At 37.4% G+C, this 23,923-nt stretch overlaps 1 protein-coding gene across 2 annotated transcripts in view; it reads left to right on the top strand.

The window, feature by feature from the left end:
- Positions 1-23,923, top strand: part of LOC136693991 (dedicator of cytokinesis protein 2) — a 111,239-nt gene that overhangs the window by 14,690 nt on the left and 72,626 nt on the right. For both annotated transcript variants that reach the window (XM_066667309.1, XM_066667310.1), the window contains 8 exons: positions 1,605-1,791; positions 2,862-2,959; positions 3,069-3,158; positions 3,287-3,387; positions 4,906-5,040; positions 9,766-9,874; positions 10,247-10,317; positions 13,985-14,091. In XM_066667309.1, coding sequence (XP_066523406.1) covers positions 1,605-1,791; positions 2,862-2,959; positions 3,069-3,158; positions 3,287-3,387; positions 4,906-5,040; positions 9,766-9,874; positions 10,247-10,317; positions 13,985-14,091 — 898 coding nt within the window. The remainder of the gene's footprint in view (positions 1-1,604; positions 1,792-2,861; positions 2,960-3,068; positions 3,159-3,286; positions 3,388-4,905; positions 5,041-9,765; positions 9,875-10,246; positions 10,318-13,984; positions 14,092-23,923) is intronic.

Below are 23,923 nucleotides of genomic sequence, written 5' to 3'. Positions count from 1 at the left end.
TGTGAGGAAAAAGTTAGGACACCTATGCTCTAATAGCTGGTATTTCCCCCTTTGGCTGAAATAACCTCAATTAGATGTTTCCTGTAATCATCTACCAGTCTCTGACATCGACTGGGATGTGGTTTTCCCCATTCCTCTATCCAGAATTCTTTCAGCTGTGTGATATTTGAGGGGTTTCTTAAATGCACAGATCACCCCACAGCATCTCAGTAGGATTAGGGTCCAGGCTCTGATTTGGCCATTCCAGAACTCTCCATGTTTTACCTTTGAGCAATTCCTTGTGAATTTACTGTTTTGGCTCATGGTCATGTTGCAGGGTCCACATCCACTTTAGGTTCTGTTTTTGGAGAGAAAGTCTCACATTTTCTCAAGCACCCTCTGATATAGTGAAGAATTCATAGTAGATTCGATGATGGAGAGCTTGCCAGGCCCCTGCTGCAGCAAAGCAGCCCCAAACCATGACATTTCCACCAGCCTGCTTCATGGTTAGTAAGGGGTTCTTGTGCTCAAATGCTGTGCTTGTCGTCTTCTGTTACTGTACCTAAATAATTCAGCTTTGGATTCATCTGTCCAAAGCACGTTGTTCCAGAAGTCCTGGTCTTTGTCTATGTGCTCTCTGGCAAACTTTAGTCTTGCCCTGATGTTTTTTTGACAGCAAGGGTTTCCTCCTTGTGCGGTCGTTTCCTGATGGTAGATGCATGTGCCTTGGCATCAACTATGGCAAGAGCCACTTGTAGGTCACGTGATGATATTTCAGGATTGTTGGAGACTTTTTAATGCATCTTGCACTCTGCTCTTGGACTGAACTGGTTAACCTTGCTAACTTGGCCATGTTGGCAGGTAGTTTAAATGTTCTCCACTTAGAACTCTACTGTCCGGAAAATAATTTACTATTCTTTTGAGATCTTTTTACATCCATTCCCAGACTCATGTACATCTATAACCTTCTTTCTGAAGGCCTCAGATATCTCTTTAGATCTCAGCATGGTGATACCACTCACTTCAGCAACCAAAGGCAAATCAAACTAATGCCTGAGGTTTAAATCAGACAGCCTCCTCCAATGTCCTCTATAATGATGGTTTAATGATTTTCAGCTGATGTGGTGCATCTGATTCTAGATATAGACATTTTAAACAGTAATGAATGTAGGGGTGTCCTAACTTTTTTCTCACAAGAAATGTACAATTTTGTTCATTAAATATCACTTGTGTTTATAATTTCTTCAGTTTTATTTGTTTAGTTATATAAGTTCCATCTCTCAGTACTGTTCAAATGAAGCTCATATGTATCTGTTTTCAGCTTCCTTTCTTTCTCTTTTAATCAAAACTCAGTGCTAAACTCACAAATTTGTTGGGTTACAGGGCTTGTGTTTTTTCCCCCACCCATTTTCAGAGTGTGACATCAGAAATCAGTGAGCTCCCACAGCGCCCCCTCCCTGTGGCTCTCTTAAATGCACATGAAAGCGCTCTGACATTGTACTGACAAACAGAAAAGAAATACCCCCCTCATTTTTAAATACCGTGGTATATGGTGTTACGGTTATACTGCCCAACCCTAATACAGACTCTATTAAAGCCTAGTTGTTTGTGTTTCTTTTTTTCAGGGTGATAGTAAACGCATGGAGGATGTGAGTTTCTATCTGTCTTTACCATCAGAGCGCAGTCAAACAGACGTCCACAAGGGGTCAACACTGATGAGGAATAACAGCAGTGTAGGGGGCCTGTCGGTCAGTTCAAGGGACAGTTTCACCATATCAACTCTCGTCTGCTCCACCAAACTCACTCAGAACGGTATGTGTGTATTTGTACCTGGACAAGTGTGTGTGTGTGTGTGTGTGAGAGAGAGAGAGAGAGAAAGGGAGAGAAAATGTGGGAAGGGGGAAGGAGGGTGGGGTTTGTATATTTCTATGAAATGAACATTTATTCTTTAATTCCTCTAGAGTCACCTAAGTCATTTATTCTCTCTTTCTCTCTCTCTCTCTCTCTCTCTCTCTCTCTCTCGCTTTCTCTCTTACACACACACACACACACACACACACAGAGTCAGGTGTGCTGTAACAGCTGTTCTTGAGAAAGCCCGTTAATCACATTAATGAATCTTCCTAAAACATCAATCACACAGCACTGCTTCCACTTGGCCCATATGGACACACATACCCATACCCATACGCACATACACATAACTGCATTTGTGTAGGACATAGGAAAATATCACAATACCCCAACAATCGATTTTTTTTGTCCTAAAGATTAGCCACAAAATTAAGAATTACAGACTGCAGAAAGTGAAATACATTTATTATCCCATTACAATGGCACCTATCAAGGGCTGGATTTTATTAAGCTCCAAGTGAACAGTCAGTGCTTGATGTGTTGGCAGCTGGGAAAATAAGCAAATGTAAGAATTTGAGTGACTTTAACAAGGTCCATTTGTGATGGCTAAGTATCTGAGTCTGAGCATCTCCAAAATGGTAGGTCTCATGGGCTGTTCCCAGTATGAAGTGGCTAATTGATGCTCAAGAGTGTGAGGGCTATTTGTCTGGTCCGAGTCCACGGAAGAGCTACTGTAGCACAAATTGCTGAAATATCTCAGGATGGCTATAATACAAAAGTGTCAGGACTCACAGTGCAACATAGCTTGCTGTATATCCACAGACCAGTCAGAGTGGCCAAGCAGACCCCTGTCCACTGATCCTTGGCAACCCAACCTCTCAACTTGCAGAACTTAAAGGATCTACTGTTAATATATTGGTGTCAAAAACCACAAGACACTTTCAAAAGTTTGTGCCTCGAAGGATCAGAGCTATTGTGCAAAACAGGGTTGACTTATAAATATTAAAGGAACTGTGTGTGTTTTTCAGTGGGTTTGCTCGGACTACTTAAATGGAGAACCCGGCCTGAATTACTCAAAAGTAACTTACAGGACCTCAAACTCATTGATGGAGAGGAGGTCGTGAAGGTATGCGTTAAGAGTGAAGTTGTGTATTTTATATTCATAAGGGCCACCCACTTCATGTCTACTGATATTTTTATGTGTAATTACAACATTGGTGTGTTTTTTTTTATAGTTTCTGCAGGACACACTTGATGCTCTGTTTAACATCATGATGGAACACTCTCAGACTGATGACTACGACATACTGGTCTTTGATGCCCTGGTGAAGAACACACACACACACACACACACACACACAATCTCTTTGTCACTACACCTTTCCATAAAACTCTTTCTCAGGTTTTCCCACTATTTCTCACACTGTCACCCTATTTTTCCTCTTTCTCACAGATTTATATCATTGGACTTATTGCTGACAGGAAGTTTCAGCATTTTAACACTGTGCTGGAGGCATACATTAAACAGCACTTCAGTGCTACGCTGGCCTACAAGTAAGTAACGATAATGCAAACATCAACACACATACAAAGTTTGTTAATGAATTTTAGGGAAGCAGCCAGGAACATTCATTCACCTTTTGCGCACGACCTGTGATGATGTGTGTCCTTTTCTAATGCTTTTGATACTTTTGTGAGGATTATAATTCATTTTGTGATTAATGAGAGTGACCTACTCCGGTAGATTGACTGGCCACTGTATTAGGCACACCTATTTTGTTGGCTTATCTGGTAGATGCAAAGTCACAGACAGTAGCTCATCTTTTGCTGCACAATGTGTTTTAGTCATCGTTTAGTCCATCCGTGTTCACAGTGCATTGTTGGCTGAACAGATTTGGATTGTTGCATATTGTTCTCAGCCCAGCTGTGCCGCTGTCCCTGATCCACTACTAACACACATGCTGTGTGTCAGAATCACTGCAGGGCTGGGTATGATCCTCCAACCTGCTCAGTGGTAGCCTTGTAGGTGTCTTGACCTTTGAAGAAAATGGTGAAACTGGGCTAGCAAAATATGCAGAGCATATAAGGAGAAAGTAGTACTGTCTGTTATTGTTGTTGTAGCAGAACATGCGATACAGTTGAGCATTTTTGGTTAAACTATACTGTTAATAAATATTAAAATAACACAATTTAATTACTTAATTACTAATATAATCTGTTAAATATCAGCGGAAATATCAGTACAATGTAAAACATTCATTGTTTGTGTTTGTGAGTGATTATGTATGAGTTCATGTTTTGAAGAATTTTCAGTTCTACGAATTATAGTAGGTGTTATCTGCAGTGCCCTCGGTTTTTACACTTTAATGTTTTCCATTATTCTGTCTGCTTTGAGATGGGAAGAATTGAAAAGGGGAGGGAAAGAGAAAAAAAAAAGAGACAGCATGAATCATGGCCTTCAGCTTAATGTCATAATCAGAGCTAAGGACATCATTATAAATTTCATATATTTCTGCTCCACATGAACAATATCCACCTAAAATCCCCCATTAAAAAGAAATAGGTTAACAACATATAAATAATTCATGTTACATCAGAGAGCAAAGTGTGTTACACCCTCTGTTTATCCAGCAGAGCGAAAGAGAGAGTATCTGGGGGATTTTTACTGTACTTTAATGTTATTGTTTAATCCTGTTAGAGAAAGCTCAGTATAAGGAGAATGAGCTTCTCAGCACAAGAAGAAATAAGTGAATGGCCCTTCTGATGAATACACCGTTTTTTTAAAATATGTGTGTTTACAACAGTGAGAGCAGTACTTGACTGTGGCCACTAACGATGATTTGATAACCAAATTAGATGAATGGATACAAAGAATTAAAGATTTTTTCATTTAAATGATGAGCTTATGAGCTTTATATTAATCTCTGTAGAGACTATATTTGTATTGATCTTTTTGTCTTCTTTTTGTATTGGTTTGAGAAATAAGCACTTTCCAATAAAGCAAACTAAATCTCTCTCTCTCTCTCTCTCTCTCTCTCTCTCTCTCTCTCGCTCACTCTCTCTCATTTCCAGAAAGTTGATGTCAGTGTTGAAGAAATATCTGGATGTCTCCAGCCGTGGGGAGGCGTGTGAGCCAATTCTACGTACTTTGAAGGCCCTAGAGTACATTTTCAAATTCATCGTTCGCTCCCGCATGCTCTACTCCCAGTGAGTGTGTGTCTATTTTATTGCATGCCATGGTTGTGGCGCATAATTAAAATTTAGGCTGCTGCTTGGATATTTATCAGCGAGAAGTTTTACCGATTCCTGTGTAGTAGTTTCCTGAAGAGAATCCTCAAGTTTAACTGGGAAAATAACACTTTATGGCAGTTTAAGTTCCCTTAGTGCCACATTTGTCTTATTGACTTATAGATAAACATAAGGAGGCAAATGTGTGATGATTTGAGCATGCAATTTAAACTTAAATTAATAGCTGTTGTATAAGTGTTAATTGCTCTTTTAGTCATAGGAGCCTCATATTTTTAGCACCATGACAAAAAGCAAAGCTAAATACACCAACATTTTTTTTCTACTACATTTGAGTCAGATTATCCTTTATAGGTGTGTGTGTGTGTGTGTGCACATGTAGGCTTTAGCAGGAAGAGGCCACTTAACATGTAAAGTTCCCACAGTGCTGGATAATATTACAGACACATTTTAGTAATTGTTCTTTTTCAATGCTTATTTTCAAAAATATTCCTATAAAGTTAGATGTTAACTAAGACAATGGTTTGACAGCAACATTACGAAAATTTTTTGAGGATGTGATTAAGGCCTGAGGGCTGAGCATCTTCAGACTGATCAGTCAGAGATGCTCATAATCATTCTGTCTATTGTTAACATGAGAAAACAATTACTAAATAATTTTATAACCTGTAACATTAGTTATCGTAATCTTTTCTGCAATCCAGATGTTTTTAAATGAAGTGAATGCATTTTGTGCCAAAAGACATATTTTTGTCATGGCCTGTGGACTGGAGAGCACATGAACACCGATAACCTGTTCACATACTGTAACTGAGGATAGCAGTGAAATGCTGTGATCAGCTTAGATTGTAGTAAACAAGGTTTCTTTTGCTGTACCTCTAAATGCTGCGTATGCTGCGATCACCTAAATGCAAGCCGTTAACCACTAGTATTTTAAAACATAATAGCTGACTGGTAAGAGTTAAATCATCCATTTATTCATTTTGTATTTTTAATATTAAATTGTAAAATATTTACTGTTGATTTTTTTTCTCTGATTAATGATAAGATTAAATGGTAAGTGCAGTCCACAGAACATGGCTGCAGAATTTAAAACAGCTCCCAAAGAAAGCTGTGTGTGTGTGTGTGTGTGTGTGTGTGTGTGTGTGTGTGTGTGTGTGTGTGTGTGTGTGTGTGTGTGTGTGTGTGTGTGTGTGTGTGTGGGTTACAAACTTCTGTCTGAGTAGTTCTGAATGGCAGCACTTTGAGGAAGCTGACTGCAGCATTAATGCCTAATAAGCATTGATGCCTCAACATCAACTAAATGAACAGTGATAGAAAAAGGTGTGTGTTGTTCTGATTGTGTGTGTCTGTGACTATGCATACAATGCTAAAGGAGTATTAATGATAAATAAATGAATTAGCATTTGCTAGGTTGAACTGACAAGTGACAGAAAAGAATTAGTTGTCTTTGTCAGTGCACACCACAGCTTATGATAACTAAAACGACTTTTAATTAGAAAGTGTGATGTGATGGAGATAGTTTACATGGAAAGCATCCAGGAGCACTGCAGAGGTTTGCTTCTTCCACCCCGCCCCCATTCTCTCTCGCTGTCTCTTTTTTTTTTTCTCTTCCATCAGGTTTGGATTCTGCACACAAGCTTTATTGTCATACCAAATGCAGTTGTGCTTCCAAGAATTTAAACGTTTTAAGCGGTGTAAGGAAAGAAAATATTTAATTACGTTAGATGTAAATGCAATAATCTGCGTGTTAATATAGACCTATATACTCTGTGTGTGATTGTGATAATGTGTATGTAGGCACATATATTTTTTTGGTTTGTTTGTTTACATCCACATACTTTTCCACAGCCTTTATTTGTCTATTCATTTCTCTACCCTTTGTTTATTGTCGTCATTCTCCTGTCCTCTGGTTCCTTATACGGTTTCCTGTGTTTTAAATCTCCCCATCTTATTGTTTTTGCCTTTTTATTTCTCTGAGGTCTCTGAGGTCTCACTGAATTTCTCAAGGTCTGTTTTTGTAATAACCCTCATCTATTCGTCAATCAATTAAGATCAGTCAAATGGTTCTGGCAGTCTGTAAGGTGGAGGAGACATTTAAATGATATATTATTATGTGTGTTACTATTATTATAATTTTTTATAAGTTACACTTATAGAGTGCCTTTCACATACCCAAGGAGAGGGAGAACAAAACTTAGAAGTGTAGTGTGTAGTGATTTTCATATTATAAAATGTAGCTGCTCTGCTTTGGCAAATGTTCCAACATCTGTTATTTTTGTTTCTACATTAACATTGCTGTAGCTAGTCTAAATCCCATTTAAATAGACTGGCTCTACAGTGAATAACACTGCAAACTTGAGTTTAAATGGAATTTACTTTACTTACACTTGAAAGTTTGGGTTCAGCATTGTTTAACAGCAAGCTTTCGTGCCTCATTGTGATGGATTACAACATTTAGCCAACAGTGACTGACTGCTAACATGTTTATTAGATCATTTCCCCCCCCATTTCTAATCATAGCCAGTTCCCTGTGATTGTTTTTAATCTGAAGGTGGGCAGAACCACCAATTGGCACAGGTCATATATTGCTCCCTGTTTTGTTACTTTAGCAAGACCACAAACAAAATTCTGATTTTTTTAAAATCATTTTTTCTTTGCTCTAAGAAACTCAAACTTTGGTGCTGTTAGCAATATGACTGAGCAGTGCAAAGAAAAGCAGGCAAAATCACTCTTTCTTGGCTATGGCATGCGGCTGGAATTCAAGCTGAACTTTCAAAGTTCCTTGCCACTGTTGCTTCTTTCATTTGAGCTTTAAACAATGATGTACTTATTCTTACATAAAAAAGGCATTGGCTATATTAATCAGCATTAAGTGCCATGCTATGGCTAATTTGTTGTCAATTCAAGTGTGTGTACTTTGGTCTCACTGAAAATGATGATCCAATAAATGATCTGTATTCCATCATGAGGTTAGTAGACTGGATCTATTTGACAATCTCACACTTGAGATTGACTTAAATGATGTTCAAAAAGAAAATCTCTTGAGTGTAATTGCTCTATCATAAGGAAATTATTCACAGTTTTGAACGTGAACACACTGATAGATATACACTGATGTATGTTGAGCTTTCACTGATATGTCTCTGCACTGTGATGCTTCAGCTCTGTTATTCTTACACTTCAGAGAATATAAATGTCACATACATTTAAATAGCAGCCTTTGTCTCTACGTTATGCATTTAAGACTCAGACTGCTATTACAGATTTGTGTGTGTGTGTGTCTGTGTGCACAGGCATGTGAAAGCATGCAGGGCTGGCACCAGCATTTTGGGGCCCCAGAACATTTCTTTTTTGGATGCTTCTTGATTTGCCTAGAGATTCCTCTGGACCAACACATCAGAAGCTGTTTAAAAATAAAAGAAAACTAAATCTCTGGGAGAGCTTGAGCTAATGTTTTGAATCATTATTTGAAGTGATTCATACAACATTGTCCTTTGAGGACTGATGATCTAATTGTACTCTAATTGTTAACATGACTTTGGCTTCCTCAGTCAATAAAACACAATTTTCTATGATTTGACATGAGCTAAAATTGGTTAATTGCCTAATGTTGCATTTCAGTGTTAATTGGCTCGGTGCATTAAAACACAAATGTCCATTGATGTCTTGAATACCGTTTTCTTTCACAGTCTCAGCGTGTTTATATTGTAGATCCTCCTTTGTTTGTTAAATATACAAACTGTGTGTGTGTGTGTGTGTATATATGCACACAAGGTTTGTATTATTACTAATTACTAATTATTACTTTTCTGTGTGGAATAATGATGTATTCAGATGGCATTTAGAATTTGTAAACAACAGGACACTTGGATGGCTTGGTAAACTCACAAAAGCTTCCAGACATTGAAGAGCTGCAATGTATCAAACTCAATATTGATACCCTTGATTTCAGCAGAAACACTGAATGACTATGTGTCTGCAAACATTTTACAGTGTAGGGTTTATTGAAAATAAATTTAGCATTTACGTTGACCTTTCAAATGTGAACAACAGGCAGATATCGAAATTTTTCTGAGAACACTTCGGATGCACTGCTGTCTGCCAGAGTTCAGAGCGAGGTTTGTCAGGCATGTAAGAGCAAAGCCTATAAAAGACCGAAATCACTCAGTGCATGACTATGGTTGAACACTGTGGGAATTGAACCTAACTGAAGGAGAAAGGGAATAGAGAAGACAAATGACATCAGAAATAGGCGAGAGATAAAGAGGAGGAGGAAGTGAAGAGGGAGGGCAAGATGCCGAGATGGCTAGGAAAGAGTGAATTAAAGAGTTGAGATTTTAAAGAGACAGAATGGTAAAGAGAGAGACAGAAGAGCGAGATGTCTTTGGTGCAGTGTCTTAAATCAGACAGCTTTGATTGAAGTGCCAGTCAGTCTGGGTTTCTCAGTGCAACACAGTGACAAGATTACACTGCTTTACACCCCACATACCAGCCTAGCAAGATACTAAGCTGAACTGCCTGTGTGTGCAGAATATCTTTGCAAATTTTATACTGTTTTACTACCTATTTACAGATTCACTGTCTTGTTCTAATTGTGGTCAACATTGTTCGCTATTATAACCTGTAATAAAATATTTTGTTAACATACTACTTTTTCTAATTTGACAATGTCTCTCTCCTCAGACTGTATGAAGGAAAAGAACAGACAGAATTTGAAGACTCTCTGAAGGGTCTGTTTGAGTCCATCAACAACCTGATGAAGAGCGATTATACCACCACTCTACTGCAGCAGGTGTGTGTGTGTGTGTGGGGGGGGGGGGGGGGGGTGGATTGTGTGTAAGGAGGAGAGAGTGTGGGTGAGAGAGTAAGACTGCCATTAAGTGCAGTCTTTCTTGGTCTCTGACTGTTTCATTGTTAATAATTGAAGCACCCCTGCTTAGCTGCTTGTAACATCTCATCATAACTCATTCTGGATCGACACTATGCCTCAACGCTTAATTAGTTTAAGCAGTCTAAGAGAAATAAAACCTTCACAGCAGGTGATTCCAATGTGTTAAAAACAAACGGCTTTGACAGGTTAGCTTAGCTACAAGCCAGCTTAACCTAACTTAATACAGACCCCAATAAAGACTATATTTGCATTTATATTTTTGTATGTGTGCAGGTGGCAGCCCTTAAGTACTTGCCTGCTGTTCTGCAAGATATTGAGACTGTTTTTGATGCGAAGCTACTCAGGTGAGTGATACATAGAAATGTTATAGGAATAAATAAATAACAGTTACATTCACACTGACCAGCACCAGGACAGAACCTGTACATGTGTCAACTCTGATATTATATCAAACAGGTGGACACACAAATACCTATTTAGTAAAAAAAATATATATATAAAAAACGACAAAATACAGTAGGCAGGATGTAACACAAGCTGGAGAAAAAGCACTTATTACACAAGTGGAGATGCACTGATTGATCGGCTGTGACTCGAAAAAGGCTGGTTTTTAGCATGATCGGCCATAACTGGTGATCTGCCGGTAAGTGTCTACCAACCGATTTGTGCCGGTCGCATTTACACATGTGCACTATGTGAGGGCCAAGCAGCGCAAACACAGCAACAGGAATTTTTTCTATTGTACAACTTGTGCACTAGTTTTCATTTGGAAACTCCTCACTACTCATTTGGAAGCTCTTTATTTTATTTAGGGTTTTATATAAGACAGAATTTGTCATATTAGTGCACAACTCTATGTTGAGATGTAAACAGTTTCTATTAAAAGAGAAGTTAAACATAAAGGTTTCTGTATGTTATCATTTATAATTTTTTAGAAAATTGGAATCTGCCAAAATCTTAATTGGTTAAAAAAATTAGAAATCGGAAATTGAAATCGGCCAGAAAAATTCCAATCGGTCTGTCTCTAGAAGCAATCATAACAGTATACACAGAATCTAGACACGGCTGAAAAACACTGTTCAGGAAGGTGAGGCTAAGGAGTTTGTCCCGCAAGCTTAACAGACACTGAGTAATATTCTAAACAGGAGAGTATGCTCTTTTGTCTTTTTGATAAAACTGCAGTTCCTCTTGTGTCCTTCCTTGGAAGTGTTGGAGCGTGTCTTATCTGAGCCACCATCTTGGTTATATACCTTGGCAAATGCAGTATGAATTCTAATTTGTAAGGCGATGACAGGTTGCAGCCTACATTACGGAGAGAAAATTGCTTCTTTTGTGACATTATTCAAACACACTTAGAAATTACCTGAGAAGCAGCACATTTTTAGCAAGGAAAAAAAAAAACAGAAAACAAAATGAGTAAAATGCGAAATATGCGGTCATAGAAATGAATACAAAAACATGGAATGGATGCAGGTTGCATTAAGTGATGTTACAACATTTGAGTGAGCTTTCATGGATTTATGAATGTTTTACAGAGCTGTTCTGCCTGTTTTGTCCATTAAGCAGAAACAGGTAGCCTGTGAAAGAATAATAGTTAGTGAATTTCTCTGAACATAGATGTTAAAGAAGTTAGAATTATCAAAACTAATGCTCAACAGTGATTAATTTTTAATTCATTTTAATGAACATGTCCAACTTGAGTTTCAGATTTATGCTTTTCACATTTTCATCTATTCCAGATGATATATATTGAGGTAGTGTTTTTGTGACTCTCTTAGCATATTGTATGTATCAGACAATCTTATATACTACACGTATGAATCAAAAGATTTCAAGCATACAAATAAAGCAGTCCACTTAGTGTCAGCATTTTTGACACTTTGAATGCTTCCAATTGCCCACAGTCAAGGTCACAAGCATTTTAAATAGCTCCCCAAGGTCATGTACTAACATTACTTAGGCCTTAAAGTGAATATGAATGTCAGTGTCTTGAAACAGAGAGTGGTAATGAAGATGCATTTAACTAAATATAATGTATTGAAAAGGAGTAAAACGTTTGACTTTTGGCATTGGAACAAAACAAACACACACACACTCACCTTCGGTAGCATTGGTGGTGCAAACTCAATGTTCCTTACAAAGCATATGCACACGTTTCAGGTGACTCTAATAAAGCAATGTTATTTTAATTAGTGGTGCTCTAGCCTAATTAAAGCTATATTAGCCCAGCAATATGTCAGAAGGGAGGATGGGACCTGACTACTAATGCCTTGGTGTTGTGTTAGATACTATTGTTCATTTTGTTTTTGAGCTGGCCATTGCACTACATGATAACAGCAAGAGTTCACAGCAGATGGCAGTTGCCTGGCTGTAGAATACACACACATGGTCCTTTTCCCCCACACAGTTGTTTAGCCTTGTTATTACTGAGTTCTAGCCTGTAACTAAGCAGTGCAATGACCTGGAAATTGGCACAATTTGACTGTCAACAACAGAGATGCTCAAAACATTTCAGTTTGAATTTACATTAATAATATGAGTAATATCTGGACGTTTTGGGGTTTTGTTTTTCTGATAAGGTATGCATGTGTTCAAGCAGTCCATTTATCACTATACACAAAACACAGACTAATTACAGGCTCATTTGTTAATGCTGAATCAACAACGTTTTTTAGGTTGAGACCTTAGTGCAAATTTAGCCTTAAGCTATTGATTGTTACAAGCACTCTAAGGGAAAACATCTCATAACTCTTGTTTTAGTGCTTATACAGATCAGATACTTATACAGATATAATCTGTTCTCACCCCATGCGTTCCTTCACATACTACATTACGAGCTTTTGGCACTTTCTGTGCAGTTGCAGGACTGTAGTTCTCAGCAAGGGTTAAATTGTGCCTGAACATCTTTAGTTTATGTGAAAAGCCAGCAGAGCTGAGCTGTGATACTTTAATTTGATGGAAATGTAAATCGTTTTAATGCAATGCTCATGAAAGCCATTTTATTAATTGATGTGATAAAGCTCACTGAAAGAACGCTTTGCAGCCACCCGCTCCCTTTTTAATGTTCAGTGAACAATCTTTTTTTTTTCTTTTTTCCCCTTTGGTGCTGTATGCTTATATGATTTAAAACTGCCCCCTTTCTCTTGTTTTGTCAATTTTCACAGTCATGCTTAAATTTTTTATGGTGTTTTGACTTGCTACATATATTACTGTATTATGCTTTCGACTTGAGGCAGCCTAGATTCACTACAGTGATTTTACAGAACCTCTCAGAATTTTTCCTTGTCCTTCGTCTTTTGTTCTTTGTTGTTCCTCCACGCTACCTTACTGTTTCTTTTATCTCTTCTCATTTTCCAATTTTCATTTACCTATTTTGCATCCAGATAATCCTGTTACTACTGGGAGCTAAGTAAAATATGTATCGATGCCACAAAAGATTGCATAAATGTTTAAGTTTTATGTATTTTTGTAATTGTAATGCTTTCCCATTAGTTACTTTTTCTTCCCTCCTTACCCCCAAATTAACCATTTCATGTCTAATGTTTGTTTCTTTATATTTTATAACAATGAGGCAATGAGCCAACTAGGTAACATTTATGCAAATGTTATGCTTCTGACTCTGATTTTTCAAGTTATTTAATCATAAACTGCCATCCCTGTGCTGTATGTCATTTTGTATGATTTTGTATTACAGATTATACAGTGCTAATTGGCGCACAAGCTTCCATTCCTTTTAACCATGTGACCTTAGAGTAAATCTAAAGAAGCAAACATGAGCTAACTGACTCATGGATTTAGCTAGACATCAGATAACTATATAGTTATAGAAGTGTTGAAGACTGATTACAATCACACTTAAATAATATCAATACAGAGAACACAAAAAGGATAAAACCTATATATTGAACAATACCATTTGCACTGATAATGTTTCAGTGTCACCTCTGATTCTCAGTTTGCAGAACTCAAACATTGTGTTGTAACCATAGTATTGTCTGTCTCTCTCTTTAGTAAATTACTGTATGATTTCTACACCTGCATTCCTCCGGACAAACTGCAGAAACAGAAGGTGGCCTCCATGACTGAAATTGTCAGCAGCCGTCTCTTTCAGAGGAAGGGTGAGCAGCTACACACATCCTTCCATCTAATCAACATTCATCAGCACTTTCTCTGGCCCAACTCCTCCTCATTTTCTCCTCTACCTTTTCTTTCACCCTCATCTTGTCTGACCCCATTATCCCTTCTTTTCCCCCTAGATCCTTTCTTTCCATCTTACCTCCCCTCATTATCTTCCTTCCCATGTGCTCAGTTCAGTTTTTTCTCCTTGCCATCTTGCTTTCATCATACTTTCATAGCGTTATCTCTCTTCCTCTCTACGCTGTCCCATTATGCTTCAGCAAATAGTGTCCTCTGGCCTGGTCCTTTCCACTAGGCTTTAAGCAGATGCTAATAGGTGATGAATGGAGTGTGTTTTCAGGGTTATAATAAAGCGTATGATGACTCTGTTTATGAAGCTTCCGTTTGGGATATGCAGCACACAAAAAAGTGGGATATAGAGAAGGTAAATTAAAGAAAAGAAAGCAGTAATTTCAAAATGTGATTTGAGATTGCATATATTATAAACACCAGGGTTTTTTTTTCAGCTTCACTTCATTTCACTTGAAAATATACCTTGGTAGTAAGGATGTAAGTAAGTATTTAAATAATGATTAGTTTTGAAATGTCAAATGGTGATTGAAATCATAATTAAATACAAAAGCCATTTGCAAGAAATCATTAGGAAGTCCTTTAAGAACAAAAAGGGCAACAAAATGCATGAGAAGAATTACAGAAATTATTACAAAATTTGTTTTAAATGTTCCTCAAAGAAAGATAGGAAAGGATATAAATATTTCACTGTCTACAGTGCATAACACAATTAAAATATTCAAGGCGTCTGAAGAAATTTTCTTTGCCTGTAGGCTTAGTGTTAGTAAATGTTTGGTGTTCCAGCAATGGTTCAAGTCTAAACTGAATTACAGTGATCTCTGATCCCTCAGACAATAGTTCAAGAGGGTATATTTTTCAAGGAAGCCACACTACAATACCCCAATAAATACATGCATGTATGGCAAAGGCATGGCTGCAAAAGAACAGTGAGGGGTTCTATACTGAGCCGCATGTAGTCCTGACCTGTCCCCAGTAGAGAATTTTACAAATATAAAGTCTATGAAACAAATAATGCAGTTATATAGTTTTTTAATGTAATACATGTCAAAGATAATTTACAAATCACTGCTTTAAAAAATGGTATTCTCTGAATTGTACCACACTTTCTGAATTGGGGTTGTATAATGATCTCAGTGAACTCATAGTAAGGTGTTTTGTTTCCTATTTGTTTGTATATTTGCTTTTCATTTTGACTGGAGAATAATAATAATAATAATAATAATAATAAATCCTCTCTATAGCTTACAGCTCAGCAGAAGCTTTGGCTGGGCCACAATAGTCTGAAACTATAATGACATTTTTCAACCAGAGCAAGAAAATCCAGTTCAAGACTCTAGACGTGAGTGTGGATACGATTGCAGAAAATACATTTTGAATCATTTAAAGATGTATTTTCATATAAAAATATTTATTGGGAGAAGTGCCCATCACGTTAGAAAGCATATTGCTTCTGTCAAGGTAAGACTTTGATACCCTGCTCTCTTTTTTAGCATAGAATGACAGCCTGATATCTTTGGAATGGGTGAAGAAAAGTCATTCTCAGTATACGCGGATGTAACAACCATTTGAGCTGAGAAACACAGTGTTAGATCAGAAAACACAATCGAGTCCTTTGTAGATTCCTCATACTGTAAAAGAGAACGCTTGAACCTCCACTGAAAGCCTGTACCTGTAATGTGGCTCTGTATTTCTGGTTTGTGTTCTGCGGCTTGGAGCGTGGATTTTAATAGCTCGTTTGAAAGTCTGTTTTTCAGGTTTACTGCATCACTCTGAAGTGTCTAGTTTCTCTCATCCTCTGTGATTTTTCCACTTTTTGATCAGTTTCTGTACTTTGTTGTTCTTCCATGCTACCTAACTGTTCATTTTGTCCCTTTGTATTTTCCACTTTTTAGCTGGTATTTTTCCCTTTCTTTTCTTGTGTTTTTCACTCCCACACTCTGTTTTCTAATTTATAGTATTGTTTACTTCTCTCACCCTCTGAGATGAGTTTCCAGCTGGTCATCATTTCGTTGCCTCCTGTGGCTTTCTCTTCTTCTTACTCCTTCCGTCTCTGTCAAGTCTTCTCATTTCTACTGTTTGCTCTTTTTTTCTCTTTCTCTTTCTCTTTTTCTTTCTCTCTCTCTCTCTCTCTCTTTCTCTCACACACACACACACACACACACACACACACACACACACACATTTATTGATCATCAAATGATTGTAAATCATTACTAACATATTTTTAAGGATTATTACCGAAGTATATTTGCTACATGCTGTAGCTGTGTTTTCAAAAGTTTTGCAACATCTGTATCATCAATGTACAAACATTTACAGCTGCATTCAACATAGTTTTCTAGGTCCAATCAGGGGTTCTGGTCGGTGGTGATTGAAGATAAATCAGTGAGAGCTACCCCCCCCAAAAAAAAAAAGAAAACAGGAAATGTGTGTCCATGCAGAACAAATGAGCCAGTTTTTAATGTGGGAACAGATGGCAAGTGTTACAAGTACTGGTTGATAGGCTGCCCCTAACCTTCAAATATTAGTTGATATCTGTCTCCCTGTTTTCTCTGAGCATATTAGCATACAATGCAGTAACCGTACAGGGCCTGCATGGAACATGTTTGTGTTTTAGAGCCTGAAACTTGAAAACGGTGTTACTGCTGTGATAGTTCTTGCTGTTAAATAAATAAATCATGCTAAAACAGCCTTAATGCAACCTTAAAATCTGATAACAAAATCTGATTAGTTAAGCAGCATCCTAGCTGTGTTGTAGTTTGAGCTGTTTTTTCACTATAACTTAATTTTTCCACTGAACACCCGTTGTTTAATATCTACTTCCTTTAAGAAGCTAACCTTATTAGCTTAAACAAAATAGAGAAATTAAGCAGTTTCTGTAAGATCATATGTGAGTTGCAACCCGCTAGGTCAGATCTTGGCCAAAGGCGACATATGAGGGCATTACCACTTTAATTTGAGGATCTGAAGCTCATACTGAACTGGCACGGTTTTTTGATCTAGCTGTGGAAAACCAGGGTAAACGAGTAGTTTATCTGCATCTTACATGGATATCAGGCACTTCAGCATTGTTCTGCCTCCTTGTCTCAGTCTCTCCAGAGACAGTGCTGAACCCACATTTATGTGAAGGCACAAATATGAGTTTAAACAGAGCAAAACACAGAGAAATAAGTGTACTGGTTTAAATATGGAAAAACTTAGAATAGGGAAAAAGACATCTAATGGCTAAAATGACTACAAATATATTATGGTTGAATGGCAAATTTGAATAGAAAATCTGGTCTTTTGTAGGATGTGCCTCCAGCATATCTGTTACTTCTCTGGTACCATCTCTATTGCTGTTGTCTGTGTCTGACTCTGCACTGAAAAGTGTGTTCCATCAGTTGAGCCACTATTTTAGTGGAAAGATTTCACTATTAAGTCATTTGTGCCAAACAGTAGTTCTGATATATTTTCATGTTCTCACAAGCTGTTGATGAAGAACATATATTAAAAAGCCAGTGAGAAAAAAATGCTAGATTTTACCTTTGTTTACATTTTTTAATTGTTCTCTTATCAAAATTTTAATATACTTAAAAAAACATTATATTTATGGACTGGTGTTTATCCAGATCTCTGGAATCATGGCACAGTATTGAGTAGGGTAGATAATAAAAATTCTGTGCAGTCTTGCATTGAATAATGTTTTATTTGGAGATTTGTTTTAAGTGAGGAACAATAACCTATTATTGTTTGCTAAGCCTGAGCATTTGGTGAATGCGCCAAATGCTCATGCCTTTTTTTATACCTTTTATATTCACCTGCTTATAGTGCAATCCTATAGTGCTTCAGAACTGTATGGCAATAATTTTCTGTAAAAGTTTGCCTCTCCCAACATTTTTTGGAGTATGTTGCAGGCCTTAAGTCTTATTTTTGTTTATGTTTAAATAGTACAATCAAGTTGGTCAGTGAAATTTTTTTTTTACTTTTATTAGTTAAATGTTCAGAAGAATTAAAAACAGTCACAGATTCTTGTTTATATTTTCATATTTGTTACAAGTTTCTGCAATTGGGTTTTGCATATGTAGTGCCAGGATATATTTATTATGAAAAAGAAAACAAAAATTATATGTATGTATGTATGTATGTAGACTGTGTTGCCCTGTGAAGGACTGGCGCCCCCTCCAGGGTGTATTCCCGCCTTGCGCCCAATGATTCCAGGTAGACTCTGGACCCACCGTGACCCTGAACTGGATCAGGGTTACAGATAATGAATGAATGAATGAATGTATGTATATGTGTGTGTGTGTGTGTGTGTGTGTGTGTGTGTAATTGAAATATCATTCATTTACCTTGAATTTTGATGAGCAGTAAATATCAGACGCATCTGGTTGTGACCGTTATGTCTTTCTTCTCCAAGAACACTTTCATCTTGAGGGTGAAGGTGGTAGAAATATCTTTCTTATGAGGAACTCCCTGTCCTCTTTCTGATTCATTTGTCTCCTAATAAATGACGCAAGACCCACAACACCACAAGCACCCACCATATGGGACTTGTGCATTACATGTTATATATTTATAAATGAAGCGTTTTGCCTTCTGGTGATTGGCACTGGGCCATCTTGACATACCGCCATTCGAGACACACTAGCTCATGGCTTCCAGTGCAGCTGCCTATTTGCTCATTTATTTATTCACACTTGTTTATTTATTTTTGAATTACCGCCAACCTTACAAGCAGCATTGACAAGCATTTTAATTGAAATTTATCCAGCGTGTTGGACCGTTTTTCCTTGTGTCATCTGTTAGATGAGCAAGACAGACAAGGGACATTTACACTGTAATAGCTTGGTCAGCCTATCAATGCCAACACATACACACTTAATTCATTATGTGGCCATTCAAAGAGGGTGAGGGGAGTGTGAGATGTGATAGTGGAATTTAAATATGTGTTAGCTTGAGGTAGATAGGTTGAGGAAGATAAATTGTGCATTCTGAGTGTCACTGTTGAACAGTAGCTTTTAGACAAATAGTGTGTGTGAGTTGTTTTACATCTCTAAAGTGTGATTGTGATTTGTTACTTTTAGAAAACAGAGACGGTTGTATGGTTGAGTGATATAAATAGACCTTTTGTAAACACTATGAACTGTAAATTCATGCCCAGTCTTGCCTATGCTGCTCATAGAAAACTTTTAGTAATTAAAAGCCTCTCTATTAGTATTCCTATATACTTATGGGATTATGAATGCACATATATGCCATCATAATCACACATACATATTCACTGATGCACTCACAGATGTATTTGACAGGTTGTTATCTGATTTAAATTCCACTCTGAATGAAATTAGATTCATGAATATAATATGAGAGCAATTAACTCAAATTATTCCACTGTCACACACTAATGTCTGACAGACAGAAATCGTTAAAGCATTAAAAAGATATTACACAGTGGTGTATTGAGCTCAGAGAGAGATTTTTCTGGTTTTCATTTCACTTCATTTAGTTCTATGGAATCAGCTTGGCATTAAAACATTTGTAATAACTGTTGTATTTGAGTCTTGTCACTGATGTATTGAATAAATGGAAAAAGGTCAGTTATGTGGCAGGTCTAGAAGTTTTCATATTAATAATTCTCACATAAGTTTTGTCACTTTAGCATAGGTCAATCACTTGTTCCTTAATGTAGATTCACAAAGATGAAAGGTAAGATCTTGCTGTCCCTGAGGAATTTTGCAGCATGTAATGGGTTGCAGATTACATTTTGCTACCACTTTAAAATAAGACCTTTGGTTATAAATGTTTATAAATGATTTAAAATCTGTTTAGTGATAGTTATTAATTGTGTAGTTAATACATTATTAGTCATTACTAATATCAGTTATAACACAGACAGAAAGGGCACCCATGACCTGCTGCTTGCCAAACAGTGAACCTACATTCATCTACACAGATCTTGCCAGATACTAACCTTACTTTGTCTTCTCCATCAGTCAACAGGAAGCCTGACTGGCTACTTCACATATTTGTTAATAACTTTAACCATTTAATGAATTAACCACCAACAGAGTGTCTTTTTATACATTTATGATAATATGGTGTACCTCACACACACACACACACACACACATATATATATATATATATATATATATATATATATATATATGTGTGTGTGTGTGTGTGTGTCTGTGTGTAGGGCAACAAATGTCATCCTACAATCCACAGATTTATTGAGATTAGTGGACATTTTACTCATAGTATTAAATTAATAATACCATTATTTTATGAACATTTATGTATATGTATTTATTCATTTATTTATTTATTTATTGTAAGCGCTTTGTGTGTGCTAGTTAGATGGAGTGTTTCGTGTCCCTTGCTGAATAGAAACCAAATGGCCTCTGTGATGAAGAATGACCCAGATGATGAATATACCACTGGGGGGGCAGCAGGCAGATGTTAATGAGAAACAGTAAAATAAAACCTACATTGCATAACATCACTAATACCTACACCCCCCACAAACACACACACACACACATACACAATCATAGACTCTTACTCATCCTATCTCTTCCTGACACATTAAAATGATGAATAGACCGGAAACACACACATACACACACTCAGAGATGCTGCTCATCAGTCTAATTCATATGCAGTAAAAGTGAATTAAAGTTTCTTTTCCCAGCCCCTAATGTGGCCGTTGTTATGGTTACTGTTGCCAAGGGCTGGTCTGACTGTGTTCATCCTGCTGGGCTAAAAGCATTAAAAATCACGCAGGGCATTTCCACTTTTTTTGTGTTTTTTTTTTTTTTTGCTCTGTCTGGCACCATCTGTCTAATAGTCTGTGACTGCATTTTTATCTTAGCTTTTGACTGCAAATGGTAAATGTGGTGCTTTTGTTCATGCACGTCTTTGTGATATAGTACATGCAGTGGGTTTAAAAGAGAGCGAGAAAAAGCTTATTGGCTGGAAGTTATGCTGTCGTTGATTATGGTTCTGAATATTATCAGCAACATTGTTTCAGAACAAATCTGTGTTTTTGACTTAAACTCTGTCAAAGAGAGCTTGAATTGAATAACACATTTCTAGGATGGCAGCACAATGGTCCTTACGGTAGTGTCACAGCCACACAGCTCCAGGATCTTGGGTCCTGGGTTAAATGCCCATTTTGTGTGACTGTCTGTCAAACTGTCTGCACGGGGTTCCTTCCACAATTGAAAAGCACCTGTTGGTAGGTGCATTTTCTCTCCAGGGTGTATTAAAGGTGACGTTTTGACTGTTTGCACACTGGAAACCCTAATGTCAGTAAACAGTTAGAAAACAAATGGGATCATTTTGATCCTAGACTTGATGCTAGAATGCTAGACTTTTTCTCTCTGCTCACAGCAGAGAAATAGCATCTAGAGATGTTTAGATGCTCCAAAAGAGATCCTCTCCACTGCTGGTAAGAGTAATTTTCCTGCTTCAGATTACTTAAGGTGGAACTGGCTCTAAATTCTTGAGACTGCTAGCTGCATATTTGTAACTCATATCACAAATGAGTTTCTGTGGTAGTTCGAACAGTGAATAAAAACTTACAGGCAAGTTATCTAGAACTTATGGAACAAAACAGAGCAAACAGCAGTTCTCCAGAATCATCAGTGTTGCTCTTTCTATGAACAACAGCTAATATGTTGTCGCTGTCCAACAAAAGACATATATTCCAATTTTTGTCAGTTTTCAGTTTACTGCATCACTTGAAGACGGCACGGTGGTGCAGCAGGAAGTGTCGCAGTCACACAGCTCCAGGGACCTGGAGGTTGTGGGTTCGATTCCCGCTCCAGGTGACTGTCTGTGAGGAGTTGGTGTGTTCTCCCTGTGTCCGCGTGGGTTTCTTCTGGGTGCTCAGGTTTCCTCCCACAGTCCAAAAACAAACGTTGGTAGGTGGATTGGCGACTCCTAAGTGTCCGTAGGTGTAAATGTGTGTGTGTTACACCCTGTGAAGGACTGGCGCCCCCTCCAGGGTGTATTCCTGCCTGCTTAATGATTCCCGGTAAGCCCTGGACCCACCACGACCCTGAACTGGATAAGCGGTTACAGATAATGAATGAATGAATGAACGCATCACTTGAACACAGCAGCTGTCCTTTAAAAAACCCATGAAGAATGGATAAACATGCTCCTAATTTACTTGGAATAAAATAATTTTACATTGACTTCCATTGAAAGCTAAGAAGATTTTTACTTCCACCTATAAAATTACTATTTTAGAGATACACGTTTTTCATTGGATAGCAATGATATATGATTAATATTGATACATTATTGTTATTCTTATGTAGCTTTGTTTCCACACGTCAGTATAATTTTTTTAAAGAATATATGTAAAACACTAACATACACACACACACACACACACACACACACACACAAACACATACACACCTTTCTCCACAGTGACATGTGGCTTTTTGAGCACGTAAATTTGTCTGGCTGGGTAATTGAAATCTCGTCTTATTACCATGTGAAGTACTTTATTGTGAGCTCTTGAAGATGAGGCCTGAGATGAAAAATGAACGAGTAGTTTTTCAGAGGAGAACAAGGGTTGAGTTAACGTTTCCACAGCAACAGTTACCCCCCTCTCATTGTCATTACAGCACAGCAGAATTTCTGAGAGGACCCTTAAGTGGAAACAGTCAGAGCCCACACACGTTGTCACTGTCACAGCATGCACATCTGAATTGGTAACTTTGCGGAGGAAAGAAAATTCATTTTACATTAATGTAAAAACTTTTATGCTAAGATAATTGGAAACATTTTTAACTTATTGACCAAAGATGGCAGCCGACATTACTACTTACTAATTAAAAATATTTGTGAAAAGAAATATATTAATGTTATAATAATTGAGTGTTCCTTGGAGTCTGTGTCATTGTTGGTTCTCATGCACAGATCATTGTTTCTGCAGATGTATTGCGTTTTGGCATTGAGTCAGACTGCTTGCATTCCAGGCATCCTTGAATTTCAGAATAAACACAACTGAGCAAACCTAGTTTAACTGGACTGCCACTGCTTACATACCGTTTGTCATACCGTTTATACTACTCAGCTATAAATCCTCTTTATTCTGTGAAGTAATGTAGTACAGTTGTTTATAGTGTAGTATGTTGTTGTCTGAAGACAGCATTATTTTTTTTTTCATTATATTAAATATCATTGTCATCTTTATTTATATTGAGCTTGTCATTTGACAGTTTATTATGGTGTCAGATATTCTTCTTTCTTCAGATAGTCTTTTAAATGTATTTATTTTTGCTGTCAATATTTCTTGCTCATTTAGGACATTTACATGGTTTTCCGCAAAACTACATTGTAACAGCACCAGGATTATAAAGCAATATACAAATTCTTTTAAATGAATTAATTAATCCATTCATTCATTGTCTGTAACTGTTGAGCCACTTAAGGGTCGCTGTGGGTCCGAAGCCTTTCCGGAATCACTGAGTGCAAGGCACCAGTCCATTGCTGGGCAACACACACTCACACTCACTCACACACTCACAATTATGGACACTTTTGAGTAGCTAATCCACATACTGTGGTAGTAAACCAACTCAGACACGGTGAGACCATTCCAAACAGACTGTCACTCAGAGTCGGGCTGCCAGTCTTGTGGAATATGGTCTGTGACATGAGATTTTGCACTGATTTTGCTATGATGTTTCTGGGGTTATTAAAGTGTCTTAGGTGGATACTATGATGTTGCTGGTT

The sequence above is a fragment of the Hoplias malabaricus genome, chromosome 4, assembly GCF_029633855.1.
Source record: "Hoplias malabaricus isolate fHopMal1 chromosome 4, fHopMal1.hap1, whole genome shotgun sequence".
Taxonomy (NCBI): domain Eukaryota; kingdom Metazoa; phylum Chordata; class Actinopteri; order Characiformes; family Erythrinidae; genus Hoplias; species Hoplias malabaricus.
This window is presented reverse-complemented; position numbering and strand designations above follow the sequence as displayed.